We start from the raw sequence: 16,757 nt of genomic DNA, 5'->3' as shown, positions 1-16,757 counted from the left end.
TTAAATACTAAAATAAATGGAATATACAAAGGAAAAATTTCACATAAAATACTCATTCTTCTAAATAACTATTTCATATTAAATAAAAATGGATTATATAAAAAAAAATGGTGACTTTCCATGAAAATTAAGTTTCTGTGAAAGAAATTTTTATTGTTTCGAAAAAAAAAAAAAAAAAAAAAAAAAAAATCAATTGCTACAATTTTAATAAATATATAAAGAAGAAACATTCATTTTATTTATCTAATGCTGCCTACTATGTGCTTGTGCAGTATACTGGGATTTTGAACATATTTCATGTAAAAACGCTATTACGTACTTACGTGTCATGTCGAAATTAGTACAAGTTTAAAAAAAAAAAAATGATCCAATAGAAAAATAATTACAAGTAAAAATAGAATTTATCAAATCATTGAATTTTATTGTATGTTTTTATGTGACCAATTCTGTATGACAAACAGAGTTATCTCCCTTGCTTTCCTTGAAATCCATGATTAAAAAAAAAAAAAAAAAAGACTGACTGCTAATCTCTGCGATTTTTTTTTTCTGAGAAAGAGATCTAGCACATCTTCTATGGCAGCGGTTCTCAACCTTTTTTGACCCATGGACCTCTTTTCCCTTCTTTTTTTTCTTGGTGGACCCCCTTATAATTTTTGGTCATAAAACAATATTCTATTTCTCAATATAATTTTTTGAGCTTTTAATAAACAAATAAATATTATATAATTAAACTTTATTTTTAAATGAAAACTAATTTAATGCAAATAAAGTATTTTACAACAATTATAATAATGAAAACTTTATTAACGCTAACTGTTTTTTTTTTGTGTGTGTGTGTGTGTGGTTTTGGTACTTATGCAGGATACGGGCCGTGCTATTTTGTAGATAGGATTTTTAAGTTATACTCAATTTTTACGGTATGTTTTGTTCCATTAAATTGTTAGGTGAATGTACATACATCTCAACCTTTTCCCCGGAAGCTATTTTTGACTTAAGTTAATTCATAATGGCCTCCAAGAATAAATAATAACAAATATTGTAATTATGACTAACCAACACTAGAAACATTTTGTACATGCAACTGGAAAACAAATGAATTAAAAATAATTTTATTGCAAATTTACAAGAAATGTAGAGAGTCTAACTAGTGTGAGCCCTGAGATTGGTGATGTTTCACTAAAAATTCAATGTCAGGTTTAATATTACTCAAGCAGATACGAATATCTCCACGAGAAATAATGTCAAATCTGTTTCGTTCCTTCTGTAAAATGTGATTCACAGCAATGAATCCAGTTTCGACAAGATATGATGTTGGGAAACACAAAAGGATTTTCGACATTTGTGACCACAAATTTGGATACAGTGATTTTACAGTGTTTGATTGCCAAAATGCACACAAAGTTTCTCTTTTGAACTTGATTTGCAATTCATCATTGCATTTTATTTCGATGATTTCCTCCTGGATATTTTCGTGTGCACTGAGAGGATCACAATCGAATGGGTCAATCATCCATGGCTCAATAGTGAAGTCAAATAAATCGGAAAATCTGATTTCTAGATCATTTTTCATGGCTGACAGATGGTTACAATAAATAACAATGTCATTTTCACATAAGTCGATTTCCGCTAGTTCGGGTATATTATCAAATTGCCTTCGTTTTAAATTAATTTGAAACATATTAAGTTTTCAACAAAAGCTCTCATCACCCGTTTAGTCTATCAGGGTTATCATTTTTCCTTGCAGCAGAAGAGAGATTTCATTTAACTTACGGAAGATCCAACTAAGATAGTGTATATTTTTCTTTTGAGCTTGAATTTCGATAGCTAAGTCTGACTGTCCTTCTGTTTGTAGGAATACAACTATTGCATTAAATAAGTTTACAAATCTTTGCAAACAGTTGCCTTTGGATAGCCACCGGACATCGGTATGCAAAAGGAGTCTTATATATTGTTCGTCAGAATCAACACAAAATTTTCGAAAAAGACGGTCACATTTACTGTTAGATTTGATTTTGTTTATTGTTTTTATAACAGTATTCATTGACTGATTTAGAATAGGGCTTAAATTTTTGGCCATGAGTTGATGCCTATGTAGCACACAGTGTATAGCTAAAATATCGGGGCACAGCTTTTTCAAAAAAGAAATAAATCCTTTGTGTCTTCCCACCATAGCCATTGCACCATCAGTAGCACATGAAACTAAATTTTTAGTATATGGAATATCTTTTTCTTCAAAAAAAGTTTTCACAGCAGAAAATATGGAAGCGCCTGTAGTGTCAGTCTCCAACAGTTTTACAAACAATAAATCCTCTTGTAATGCACAATTATTATCAAAATATCGGACATATCCCATTAAAAGAGACTTATTGTCAACAACAGTACTTTCGTCGATTTGAATGGAAAAGTTTGTAGTTTTCAATCTTTGAATTAGTACGTCTTCGATATAATCTGACATTTCATCAATTCTCCTACGGATAGAATCATTACTCAAAGGTATTGCCTTAATGATGGATGAAGGATCTTGATTCATAATTTCTGTTATTACTGCTTCTACTGCAGGCTTAATAATCTTTTCAGCTGCCGCATGTGAGCTACCTGTTTTCGCAATAATTTCAGCAATTTTGTAGGAGGCAATTAGTCCGTCATTAATTTTTGTCTGCTTCTTAAATAATGAAATCAAAGTACTACGACTTTCTAACGCAGATTTCAATTCCTGAAAATATTCGATAGGCTTACTGACTTTATCGGGGTGTTTTCTTCTCATGTGGTCTGAAAGCTGAGAGGGTTTCATGGCTTCATTGGATAAAGATTGATGACACATGAGGCAAAAGGGCTGCTTTGGGTCTGTAGAGTTTTTGATGAATCCATATTGTAAGTACCCATCGATATACTGTCGACACTTCTTTTTTGCCGAGCTTGCCATAAAAAATAAGGGTGCGAGCTGTAATAAACTAGCGTATGGTCGCAAGAAAAAAATACGGACAAATTGAGTTAGATTAAATTATTTTTATTCTCACCACAAAGCAAAAGGTTGTTTGTTTTTTATTATTTCCTTGATGGCGTCGACGGTAACGGTGAGTTTGTTGATTCGGCAGTCGGTGACGGCGGTGGTGCGAGAGCTTACCACGATGGTGGCGACGATGACGTAGACAGTAGCAGTCGGTGACAACTATGGGGAGGCGATGATGTCGGCGGTGAAGTTTATTGATACATCAGTCGGTGATATCAGAGAAGCGGCGTCGGCGTCGGTGATAGCCTTGTTGTTGATGTTAGCAGTAATGACGGAGCGAGTTTTATAAACGTGATGCTCGTTTTGTCGCTTGTTGTTTTAATGCGTGTTCTCCTTTGGTCGCCGGCTGGAAAGAGCAGTAGAGAACTCGAATTTCACGCCAAGTCTTTTTTTCTTCGTTTTCCTTCGGAGCTCTCCGGAAACGGTGCACGCTCAGTGTGTCGCCGTCCGACATTAGTTCCGGATATTGAGTTTATAATTTCAAAAAATTTATTCGCAAAAATGTCAAAATTTTCACAGATAAAATTGATTGAAAATCGCCCCCAAAAATTTGATTTTCGCCCACTAGGGGGCGATTCGTCCCCGGTTGAGAACCGCTGTTCTATGGGATCATTTTTCATAATTTTGTGAATTTTGTGATACATTTATTAAAATGTATAATTTATTTTATTGATTTTTAGCCGAGAGGAGATATATTTTCACTATATTTTATTTACTGTGTATTCTTTGCGCCAAAAGATGCATTCTCGTCTGCTCGTTCACATTTTGTAAACAAAACAAAAAAAAAAAGGAGAGGAGGAGACCTGCGAGCAGGAAGAGAAGGAAGAGACAGAGATACTGTGAACGAAGGGTGAAAGAGGAAAAAGCTCATAGACGAGAAAGAGAAAAGATAGAGAAATAAACCGTATAGAGAGAGAGAGAGAGAGAGAGAGAGAGAGAGAGAGAGAGAGAGAGAGAGAGAGAGAGAGAGATAGGCCGTATAGAGAGAGATAAACTGTGTATAGAAAGAGAGAGGTAGATCGTATATAGAGAGAGGGGACTGGAAAAAGTCGTCAACAGATAGTGGAGCTTCGTGCTTCAAAGCGACAAGACGTAAGTCAGTGAAGGTCGGGGTGGTGAAACCAGCGAAAGGCGATGGCAGCGGCGTCGCGGAGGTAAATATCAACGACACAAGTCGATGTTGGCGGCGACAGTAAAAATCTGTTTTGATCAGCGGTCAAAGTTAGAATATTGACTGAAGAAAAGAATTAACCCAGCGAAGGAAGGATCAAAGGAGCAGCAAAATATTTATTATAAATCAAGGGCTTCGATGAGCTTCAGAAACAAATACTTGGAGCAATTAACACGCACGCACGCGTAACGAAACATAAACAATCCGAAGGATAGGAGTACGAAAACTAACCTGCACACGCGTAATCAAATATAAACAATTTATAGGGAAGAAATATATATCAAAAACAAGAGATGAAAGAAAGAACATATTTCAAAGGACATTCAGTGAGTTTTTCAACCAAAACTTTCATTTCTCCAACATCTCTCTCTTACCTAGAACATGTATCTAATTGAGCAGACAATTTGTTTTATGTGAACATTGACTGTTGATATATTTTTCTCTCAGTAGAATTTGAATCATTAAATCATTTCATTTAGTTAGACATATTTAATTTTCTTTTCTTGAATTGAATTTTATTTATTTTTTATTTTTTTATAAATAAGTTTTTTTTAATTTTTCGACGATACTCGTCCTCGTTATTTCTTATGTGATTTCGTTGTCCAGTACATTTCATTTTATTGTTGTCTTCGAGATGGTTGTCCCATTGCCATAACAACGCATTATCAAGGAACCTTGGAAACTTTATTTTTTTTTATATATTTCGTTATGTCACCCATCTCTACCGTCCTCGGTAGGACTGGGATACATCATAACAATTTATACTAATTCTGACACGACACATTAATGTGTTTTTACCTGAACTGCAATTGTTTGAAAACCAGCTATACTACACAAGCACATTTTTATGGAAGAAAGTCTTCTTTCTTAATAGTATTAATTTTGTCAGACAATTTCAAAAGGAATATCATTACTAACAAATTATACAGAATGGTATAGAAAACACCATGAAATTTCCACATGGTCTGCTAGTTTTTATTATTGCTATGAGTCCAGGAGGGATTAAATAGGCTCACAGAAAAGTTGGCAAAATGTATCTTGTTAGACACCATCTATAATATAAATCTCAACCGTCTGTTTAAATGTATGTATGAATGTATGTTTGTATGTCTTGCAAAAACTTTTGACAGAGGTGACGGATTTTCACGAGATCGGTGTCATTTTGAAGCTCTTCAGACGACAAATATTGAAAAATTAGCCAAAAACATGAACTCCTTCACCCTCAACTGGGGACTTTTCTACAGGGAAGGGGTCGTTTTTTTTCGCCAATACTTTCGAAAGTTATTACCTCTTTTCAACTGTTTAGCCTTAATTTAAACCTACGTCACTTCCAGTTTGTCGATGGGCACAACAGCTAACATGTCACTTTTTTTTTTTTTCACTTTCTTTTCTGCCTTCGAGTCATGGGTTCGAGCCTGCCTGCCTACTACAACTTTTTTATTGCTCAACACACATCACCTTACACCCGCGCAACGTCGGGCATCCAGGCTAGTAAAAGTGAAAGCAATTTTTTTTTCTTATAGTTGGAAAATTTTAATATCAAATCTTTCAAAATTAAAAAAAAAATGCTTTCAAATTAAATTTTTATTGACTAAAAACCAATAAGAATTCAATTTTTTATGCATTTTATAATCCAGAAATTAATCTTACATATTTCTGCATTTTTTTTTTTTTTTTTTTTACATTGTGTTGGTAGTTGTAGGGTTGCAACTGAAGTTTTGCATTTTGTGAAATAAAACAAGCAAGCACTAGACAAAGACATTTTCAAGTTTCAGTGATATCGGGCGGTTTCAAAAGAATTTTTTGCGATAAAAATAAGCAAAATAGCATGAGAATTTTATAATAAAATATGTAACCTCATTAAGAAAATAATGATCTTAAACATTTGGTTGTATGTATGTGTGTAGGTGTGTGACATGTATAGTTATTGATGTAAAAAAGAATATTATACACTAGTAGGGCTACTTGGCACTGCCTGTCTATATAAACTATGAAAGAATAATGATAAAAAAAAATCTGATTGTTTATATCAGAAAGCCTACTGGAAAAAAATGTAAATTTCCACTCTCCATTAAAGTACAGAATTGTTAACAAAGTCTCTCCCTCCCCATGTCAAGAATGGATTTCTAAATAATATTATTTCAGCACAGTATGTAAATTGCAGAAATATCAAAATTGAAACGGCTGGTATGTACAGAAATAATTATGATACACTTCAGTGGTAGCCGGAACAAACTATAAGATTGGTGTGTTGTGTTCAAGTTTTGTTGGGTCTACTGTATTAACTAAATATGAAATAATAGGACAGACTAGATTCTCAAACCTTCATAGAGCAACTATTCTAGAAATAATACTAGTTTGCCAACCTGTAGTAGTCAAGCTTAGTAAGGTTAGTCTCTTTCATGTCAGCAGTTACAGGTTCCTCAGCATAAATGGAATCACTGTTTGAAATTTTTTCTTTTAATATAGCGCAAAGTTATTATCAATAATTGCTGAGAGGGATACTTCTGAAGTGACTGAAATCCTGAAACTATTTAAATACTACAAAAAAAAAAAAAAAAATTAATGTTCATTCTTCATACTTATGTCAAAAGAAAGGGGATAAATCTATTAGGCAAAATGTTTTATAGGGCGAGTTGAGCTTTCAAAATATTGGCAGTTGCTAAGCTTCTCATGTTCCAGACCTCTGCTTCTTGACACCCAATAGCAAGAATTCCACAATGTAACAGCTTGCAGAGGAAAAAATAAGAAACTAAACAAGCGAGAGAAGAAGACATCTTGTTTATTTTGCCTATACAAACATACCCCCTCTCTCCAATTACACCTAAGCCTCAGATATCACAGCAAGGTCAACAATGCAAGCGACAAGAACAAATAGATCAGCTTTTTAACATAAGGAAATACTATTTTTTTTTTCCCTCCTTCAGTTTGAATTAATACCAATTATATGCAGAGAATATTTTAATTAAAATCAAAATTTTTGTGCACACATTTGAGGAAGATACTGGTGTTTCGTTTCTTTTTGTTAATCATGTCGCAATGAAAAAAAAAAACAAAACATTTCTTAAATAATTCATTTTTTTTTTTTTCTGACCTTGTGTCTAACCTGCTGAAAAGTTAAATAAAATAAGCCACCACTAATAGCAAATGGATAAATTTGTCAAAAGTTAAAAAAAAATATAAAAAGACAACAAAAACTGTAGATGAACGTGAAAACCATTTTGTTATATAGATCATTTCTGCCGAACAACATTGAATGAAAAGCAAAATCAAAAATGATTGAAAAAAAAAAAAAAAAACTTGTTTTACCACATCATGTTTTTGTTTTAGTTTCCTCTTTTAAGAGATTTCATAAAAATATTTTGTGAACACAGCTGACCTCTTCAAGTTTTAAATAAAACAGGTTTGCTATATGATACCGGATACAAAAATTTATTTGATGTGCTTTTAATGTAGAAATGGCAGGTGAACCCATAGAAACTATGCACAGTGCAGATTCACAATGTCGAGTGGGCAAAAGAATGTTGGTCTAAAAACAGCAAATTCAGGGTAAGTTCATGGAGATAAGGAATAACGCTTGCTAACAACCATTGAGTTAATGTTAGTAACAGCAACAGATCGTCTGCCACCGAATCCTAAGTGATTAGATGATAATGATATGCTAAAGGGATATCATTCACTGATATCAACCAGTCAGTTTACATTAAGCAGCATTCTTTATCAACGTAGGTGGCCAATAGTACAAAAGACAATGCTATCTATAATATCATGAGCTTATAGCAAATAACATTTTTAGGATTCCAAAATGAATGTCATAAAAACAAAAGAAATAATTATATTCTTGTATAGTAGCTGGGAGAAAACATGATAAAACCAAAGGTTCTATTGGCTTATCCTTAGAGGCAGAAACGAAACAATATTAAAATAGAGTCACCATTGTGTTAATGATAATTTAATAATTAATTATAAAATCAATTTATTAAACACAAGTTTTGCACCATTTTTATGTGCCTGAACAAATATTAAAGCAAAACATATATATATATGTGACTGAACCTCACAGCTAGAATTCTTATTCCAATTTCGATCAAAGTCTATTACGTCAGTGATTCTAGACAAAAGATTTATTTTCGAAAATGCATGCGAAGTGGGAAATGAATATATCAATTTTTGAAAATTAGTTAGGCTTATCAATTATGTAATTATAGAAAAAAAGAAACAAAAAAAAAAAGCAGAACAAATAATTGCATATCAGCATGTTCACATACTTATCCAAATAAATGGATGTTGAAAGTGTGTAAAAAATAAATTGAACAAGAAAAGGGCAAATGGTTATAATAAGCGAGTCTGAAAGTCAAAGATTGAAAAGACCAAACACAAAATAGTATAAAGACTTCACTTGGCAGGAACTAGCAACAACCGGAGCAGAACATTAGGCTTTATCAATTGTGTCAGACAAAGCAATCAATATTGTTTGGTTATGTAGACACAGAGATCACAGCCACAAACAAATGAAGCATGAATCAGGCTAAGGTGGGAGAGGATAAATTTATAGCCAGAACTGATCCAGTGCATTTTGAAAGCCAGTCTAAATGTCCATTTGTGCCTTAGAGATTTTGACTAACAGTAACCACTCGATCATGCAATGGAATATGAAAATAAGTTGAGAACTAGCCAATATGAAATGTTCGAAACGAGAGAGTTTATCATGCAGAAAGGATAACGGGAACACAAGATAATCTTGTGCACACACGGATTAAAATAAAGGACATCAACGTCATCAGTTGGCCTGAAGAGATGACAGAATTAGTTACAAGTTTCTCTCCTCCTCATTTTTAGATAAAATATGCAAGAAGAAAAATATAAACAATGTTTAGAATAAATTGAAGTATTTCGAAATAGATAAGCTCAATGGATGATAAAATAAGAATAAGGAGGTAATGTCTTATAAGATGATCTCATAACAGAAGAGATATTACACTACCTCTCCTCCTTGCTATTAAAAAGAAAAAAAAGGATGGAAAGGAAAATCCTTAGAAGAATGGTATCATGACTATAGAACAGATACTACACTATTCCTTCTCTCCCAAGTGGAATATGTGTGAAGATAATATAAACAAACATGTATTTCCCTTCCCCCAATTGAGCACTGAAAGTATGTTAGTCTGAAATAGTAAACTGAATCAAACATTAATAGCACAATTTGTTTCAAAGAGATACAAATCTCCATTACTAATAGATATAATTCATCAAGAGAAAGAAAAAAAAAAATCAGGAAAAAAATTTGAATGCTTGACTGATGAGTATTCAATACATTAAATTTTTAGGCTTATTTTCCTGTTTGGATTTTAGAAAAGTTGTGAATAAATGAATAAAAAAATCATGTGGACATTTGATGGAAAAAAACAAAAAAACAAAAACAACAACAAAAACTGATAGTTTTTCAAAAGTTTAGTTAAACGAATTACACTTTAAATCGTTTGTTAAGTCAGAACTAGAAAACAGAAAATTGGGAAGTTGTCAGTTTTAAATGCAGGTGACAGATGGTAGACAAGCCATTGTCATAGTTAAAAAATAAAAAAAAAAAACAATGAAAGAGAGAGAAAATCATCAGATGAAACAAAAATAATACGAATTCTATATAGAATGCTTACATTTGCTGATTGGCTCGAGATTGAAACAATTTTCCAAATACAACACTTTTTAATTTATGTTATGAAGTAGAAGAGAGAGGAGTAATTTCTAAAAATATAAAATTCTAAAAAGAATTAATCAATTCTGAATAAATGCTGAGTAGAAAACATGATATTGGATATTAGAATAGCGTGACTCTTGCTCTAACGAAAAAAAATCTGTTACCTAGAAACTTCAGAATGTTACATAACTGTGATATATATATATATATATATATATATATATATATATATATATATATATATATATATATATATATATATGTGTTATATAACTACTTCATTTACTCACATAAATTAATATACAAAAGTATAAATTTATGCGTAAACTTTAAGTATTTACTTCAACAGTGCTCAATACGTAGGTAGAGCTAGTTAGTAAGTTATAAAATATATATGGTGATTAAGCTACACAGAATATTCCGCGTTAAGCCTGAAGAATTCTAGAGTGGACGAAACGCAGAATATTCTGTGTAGCTTAATTGCCATATATATATATATATATATATGTATATATATATGGCGATTAAGCTACACTGAATATTCCGCGTTTCATCCACTCTAGGATTGTTCAGGCTTAACGCAGAATAATATATATATATATATATATATAACAGGTTTAGGCTCATTATCGTGGGGTCCCGATTTCGAATCTTGCTAGATTCAGCCACTCTGATGAGTCGTAGACAACGAAACATGTGTCAGTGGATAATTATATTTTAAAAATAATACATATACCGCTCCCCATGTGGGGGTACCAAATTGGTTAAAGGGAAAATTATTCCCAACTCGCATTTAGGTAAAAATGCACTTTCGTAAATAACTGAATCCATTCAAAACATATTGCTAAAATAAAAACAACCAACATATATATATATATATATATATATATATATATATATATATAGTCTTTGAAGTTTTTTTAACATTTGAAACTACACAAAAAATTACTTTTTATCATTCGTTAAAAAAAACAAAAAAAAACAGTCAGTAAGTCATTTAATCACCTGCAATCACTGCATCAACTCTCTCGAATTTACTATAATACCATTTTTTTTTTTTTTTTTTAATTTTTCAAGGGATCATCAGTTGTTTACCATGAAACACTGTTTCGGGGATTTAAAAACAAAACAGTATATTACTTCATGGCTCCCCAGCAGTGTTGATCAAACACCACCACCCTTAATCTTAGGAAGAAGACATGTTACAAAAATTTTTTTATCCAATTTCCTATTCTTAATTGCAATTACTAACCTTTTCATAGTATAAAAATGAATTTCTTACCTGTGCGATTCATCAATTTCCACATTTAAAATGGATACATTTAATTTTTCAGTCTTGTATTTATAAGCTTTGGATTAATCCATTTAACTACTTATCACCCCCACTATAATTAGTAGTTTTTATATTTACATTCTTATTTAAAATTAGATATATAAAGGTTAAAAATATTTTATTTTTACATATATACATTTTTTTTTTTTTTTTTTTTTTTTTTTTATAAATTTATTATATGTAATTATAAATACATTTTATACATTGCTAATATAGTTTTGGATTTCCTTTATTAATATAGTCTGGTTTATCTTAAACGATTCAAAAGCATCAGGATAACGAACAAATGCTTTATTTAACTGTTTAAATATTTTATTTTTATCCCCACCTTGTTTTATCATCCTTATTACTAAGCTAGAAACTGGTGGTATAAAATCTGTTAATTTTAGAGTAACGCGAGCTATTCTCAAAAACTCTGACATAATGGTTCCATAAAACACAAAAACAGGGCAGGTGCTATCCTTATGGGGCATACGTACTATTTTAAAGGGGAATGCGTTTCTTTTATCAAATATTTTATAAAGAAAAATCCCATCCTCAATTTTTATATCTAAATCCAGAAATGTAGCCTGTTGTCCTCTATGTTCACAATTCAATTTTAGTTCGTTTGGATATATATACACACACACACACATACACACACGCACACACAATTAAATAAGTTCGAATGTATTGCACTAAAAAAACAATACCTTTTCAAAAGTGCTCAATATATATGTATAGCTTTCATAAATAATATAAACTTCAAAACAATCCCTATTCAGATCAATCTACGTTTTGACAACATTAATTATTTCATCAGGGGTTCACCACATGTTGAACCCATGACAAGCTGATCAGTATAGATTGATCCGTGTAAGGATATTCATATAAAATAAAATAAATAAAAAGCTTTTTGTTTTCTTTTTTTTTTTTTTACATGGGGGTCACCACTTATCAAGGCCTGAAAGCCACTCAGGGATAAGGGTTATTGCGTGTACAGTAATCAATGAGATAGTATTGTAGTAATCGTTAGTATTGGAGGTTTGATAGAGTGTTTTACTTAAGGGAGCGGTTTGTCAGGAGTTTGTTTATGTTGGACTTGAAGACATCCAAGTTGTAGTCAGGTGGGAGAGAGTTCCACTGACGTGCAGTTCTAAGAAAGAAGCTTTGCTCATGGAATCTACGTTTGGATTTAGGCACAGATAAAGAGTGGGGAAAATTATTGACAGTAGTATCAGCCAGACGGACGTTTCTTGTGAAAGATTTATCACAGATTCCAAAACTTTCAAGTTTACTCCCGAGTTACATCATACTTTTGCTACTGAAAGAAACAAACAAAACTGGCCAATCGAAATGAAAACACTTACCTGTAATATCTTGACTGCAGATATGTTGAGCAAACTGCTTTAGAAACATGGCTAGCGGATCCAAAATCTATAACTTTTACACGATATGGGAAGCGAACGGGGTCCACCAACATAATATTTTCAGGCTTAAGGTCGGCATGGATTAGACCTAAGTTCTTTAGCTTCAGTAGGGCAGTTAGAACTTGCTGAGTTATGGGACGGATGTACTTTAATGGGAGGGGTTGAAACTTATTCTGCTTCAAGAAATCATACAGATTCTGTTCAAGCATTTCAAAAACCAAGCATGTGTGATTCTTGTGCTGGAAGCACTCGTATGCCCGGACAAAATTGAACTCGTCGGCATTCTCTTGACTAAGTCTGGATAGAATGCTGACTTCAATTTGTCCCTGTCGAGCATAAGAGGGATGGTTTTTAAGGATCTTAATGGCAACAATTTCACTGGTCCCCTTTTTCCAACATTTGACCACTTGTCCAAAAGTCCCTCGTCCCAAGAACTCGAGCACTTCGTAGGCACTTGACATGGAGTACAGGACTTCATGCTGCACCAACTGATAGTCACCATCATTGTTGGACGAATTGGTGTTCTTTGATGTAGTGGTCGTGGTTGTCGTGGTGGTGGTGGCTGTGGTGTTTGTATTATTCTCATCCTCACTGGAAACCGCCTGCGTCTCTGTCAGCTGCATCGGGGCATCAATTAGCTCTTCACTTTTACGTTTCAAACCACATCGCTGGTAGTTGTTTTCTTGGCGTTTTATTTGAGACGACGATGAGACTGATGTGATGAAAGTGTTTGTCGTTGGCAGGTGATGGGTGGAAGAAGGGTGCCGATTGTTAATGAAATCTCCATAATCGTTGTGGCTGCCACCATTGCGGTGACTGTATGGTAAGATACAAGCCGTCTGAGGAGGAGGTAAATCGTTTGCGTGTAGCAAAGTGGTCGATGTGCTATGCGGACTTGGGTGTGCACTTCTGGAAGTTGCAGCAACATGAGCAGCGAGGGATGACGAAGATGAAGGGCCATGAACTACATGCTGGCCATAGGGAGAGACTTCAAGTTTGATTTTCTTGGAGTTACCGAACACACTGATCTTTGTGCTATAATTCTGGGGGGCAGCTTGCATCAGTATTTAGGGGTAGCCTGTAAAAGATAAAAGAAACAAAAGTCAGAACAAGTTACAACATCAATAAGTTTTATATAATGTGGGAAGAGAACATAATCTATTACAGTAGTCTGTGTGTGTATTTGTATGTTCAGCTAAAAGTAAAAAAACTACAAAACAAAGAATAACAAACTTGCTGCATTCTTAATTAACATTGTTTGTAATGAAGGATATCTAAAATAAAAAAAGTAAAAAAAATAAAGATATTTATTCTTTCGAGGTCAACTGACCAAAGTTTTTTAAGAGGGGTTCAGTCATTTTATTCAAGCATTTTATTTACTGAAAGGAATTAACTGATTATTTTATCAAGGTGTTCATTCTCATATGCTGTCTCCATAAAAAAAAAAAAAAAAGAAAAAAATGACAGGTGTAGTCACTTTGAAGATTGAATTGGCTAAATCTAGAAATAATGGTAATTTTTTTTAAATGTAAGAATTTGATCTATATTATAATATATTTTGTGCAATGTTTAAAAGTTTATTTTGCAAAGGCCGATTTAAAAAAGAATTTAAAAAAATGATGCCCAAAAAAGGCAGAACGAATAAATAAATGGTTTAAAAGAGATCTGATATCTGACGTTAGTTTTCTTATGGGTGCAAGTGAATGCTATGAGCAAAAAAAATTTGACCTAACTTCTACATGCAAGGAACAAACTTTAGAGAGGAATTAAAATAGCAAATTCAGCTGCCATTACAAATCGGCAGTAATTACTGAACACCCGGTTGCTATTCTTTCGTGATGTTTATATTCACCATTACCAATAGCAAAATGGCGATGTAACCAGACACTTTTAGCACTGAAAATGGTTCAGTAAAGAAAACAAATATAAAGCTGATGAATAGGCTTCATCTTTTGGAGAAATATCCTATAAATCAATTTATCAAGCCGCTATTAGAACCAGATTGTTAATTATCTGATGGTCTTGAACTAACCAGAACGGCTCCATGTAGCATGATACCGATGTTTAGGGTACCTATTATGCAGGTGCGTAAACAATTTACCAAGATGGACTATCAGAATTATGAGGATGCATTTGGTAAAAGCTACAATCATGTCAGTCAAATGTGTTAGAGGAAACAGCTTCACTTCATACTAAGAAAAATAATGAGACCAACTGACACGCCAACTGAGTTAAAAAAAAAAAAAAAAAAAAAAAAATCTCCATTTTCCCATCAAACTTAGCATTCTAAAAACAAATTACAAGGACAATTATTAACAGGTTTGCAAGTGAATCTGATGGGTCCGACTAGCTTAATGATTAGACAGACTTTGAAATTATATTTCTGAATTTTTTTTAGATGAGAAGTGATAATTCATATTTTTTGGACCCGTGGTGTAGTGGATAAAGAACTTGGTAAAATTAACTCCTAAGTTATACTTTTCTTGAATCAAAAGATTCAATCGTCAGTGCAGGTGACACACTAAAATACAACTAAATAACTTAGGACTTGTAATCAGTTATGACTGACATAACAAGAACATGCTACCCCCGCGGATTAAATAAAAGGTTTCATTCAAAATTCCATGCAGATTCCCGAGTTCAACAAGATACACCTGACAAAGGACAGAGACAACATCAACCAAAACCTGTGGAAATAACACTCAAGATGAGAAAATTGCAAGAGTTCAATTCCTATCAGCAGGGAGGAGTGGATGTCCCCTCGGAACCAAAGTCAACAGCTATTGCCAAGATAAATTTTTCCCTGTTGACTAGGCTTTTGGACAGGCTTTGTTTCAATGCAGTTCTAGTCCATCCTCCCAGGCTTTACCTTCTTCCTTTGAAAAGGTTAATTTATTGCTAATCACCTAAGGTGCCCTTAACGAGAATGCTAACAAAGTTGCCTAGGCATTTTTGGCAGGCCAGAGTGCTTTTCCTCTAGGGTGCTGGCTCTTTAAATCCCTCTTTTCAATCCTTGAGAGGGAGATAAATATCAGAATTCAATTCCTGTCAGATCTTTCATGTTCATTTATGAAGCCATACTATTCCTTCAGTTATAGCAAGTAATAATTTCTAATCATTAATTTTATGAGGGCTAATTTGAATTTGTAGTTTTAGAAGCCAAAACAGATTATATATATTTAAAAAAAAATTTTTTTTTTTTATTTATTACATTTTCACCCCAAACAAGGAACATTGACACTTTGGTGTAGAGGGCTACTATCAGGGGCAGCAACTACTGGGGCACTATGTAGGGATTTGGGCAGCAAGATGTCGGTTCATGTTTCACTTGAACTTCTGCATGTCAGTACAGTTAGGCAAGCAGGAACCTGGAATGGAATTCCAGAGTCTAGCGGTTCTGGGGAAGACACTACTGGAGTAGAAAGATCTTTTACATCTAGGGATCTCTACTGTGTGGGGGTGGGATTTAGCTGCCTGTCGGGTTTGTCGAGGGTGTCTACGTTGTGGGGGCACAAGTGTCTGCAGTTCGTCAGAGCATTCACCATTAAAATACTTATAGAACAAGCAGATGGATGCAACGTTTCATCGATGGGACAGAGGCTGAAGCTTAGATGCCAGTTCAGGGCCTATCAGATTGGCGACTCTTTTTTTAACCTGGTCTAGGAGCGAGAGACTAGTAGCAGATGCACCAGCCCAAATGTGACAATACTCCATACATGGGCGAATGATGGCCTTATAGAGGTACAGGATACTTTCAGGTGCCAGTAAAACCCCGGGATACGATGCCCCTAGGATACAATTTTTCAGGTTACAATGTGGAATACAATGTTTTTGCTGCCTCTGGCTACGGTATTTACTCCACCTCATGGTGTTATGTTATTTGATTATATACATGTGTATTATATACTATATTGTATTTTGTTACTAATTTTTAATACCGTATCCCAGGGTTCTACTGTGTGTGTGTGTGTATGTGTGTGTGTGTATGTGTGTGTGTGTGTGTATGTGCGTAAAGAAATATTTAAAATCAACTTAGTTTCACTGGCATAATGTCTTCAAGACTACAAGCACATTCTGTAATTTTTTTTTCTCTTTCTCATGGCATGTTTTCACTAAAAAGTTTTGTATGGTCTTTCAAC

General features: G+C 33.4%; 1 protein-coding gene across 20 annotated transcripts in view; it reads right to left on the bottom strand.

Moving 5' to 3' along the window:
• LOC145293296 (homeodomain-interacting protein kinase 2-like) overlaps nucleotides 1-16,757 on the bottom strand; it is a 288,357-nt gene that overhangs the window by 159,905 nt on the left and 111,695 nt on the right. For all 20 annotated transcript variants that reach the window (XR_013869708.1, XR_013869707.1, XM_080139909.1 and 17 more), the window contains exon 2: nucleotides 12,559-13,696. Coding sequence is in view for 18 of the 20 variants with exons in the window: in XM_080139909.1 (XP_079996035.1) it covers nucleotides 12,559-13,679 (1,121 nt within the window). In the remaining 2 variants the exon portion in view is untranslated. The remainder of the gene's footprint in view (nucleotides 1-12,558; nucleotides 13,697-16,757) is intronic.

This window comes from Euprymna scolopes, chromosome 14 (genome assembly GCF_053919585.1).
Source record: "Euprymna scolopes isolate OS-2025 chromosome 14, ASM5391958v1, whole genome shotgun sequence".
Classification (NCBI taxonomy): domain Eukaryota; kingdom Metazoa; phylum Mollusca; class Cephalopoda; order Sepiida; family Sepiolidae; genus Euprymna; species Euprymna scolopes.
The sequence above is the reverse complement of the archived record's forward strand: the minus strand, read 5'-3'. Positions and strand labels throughout refer to the sequence as shown.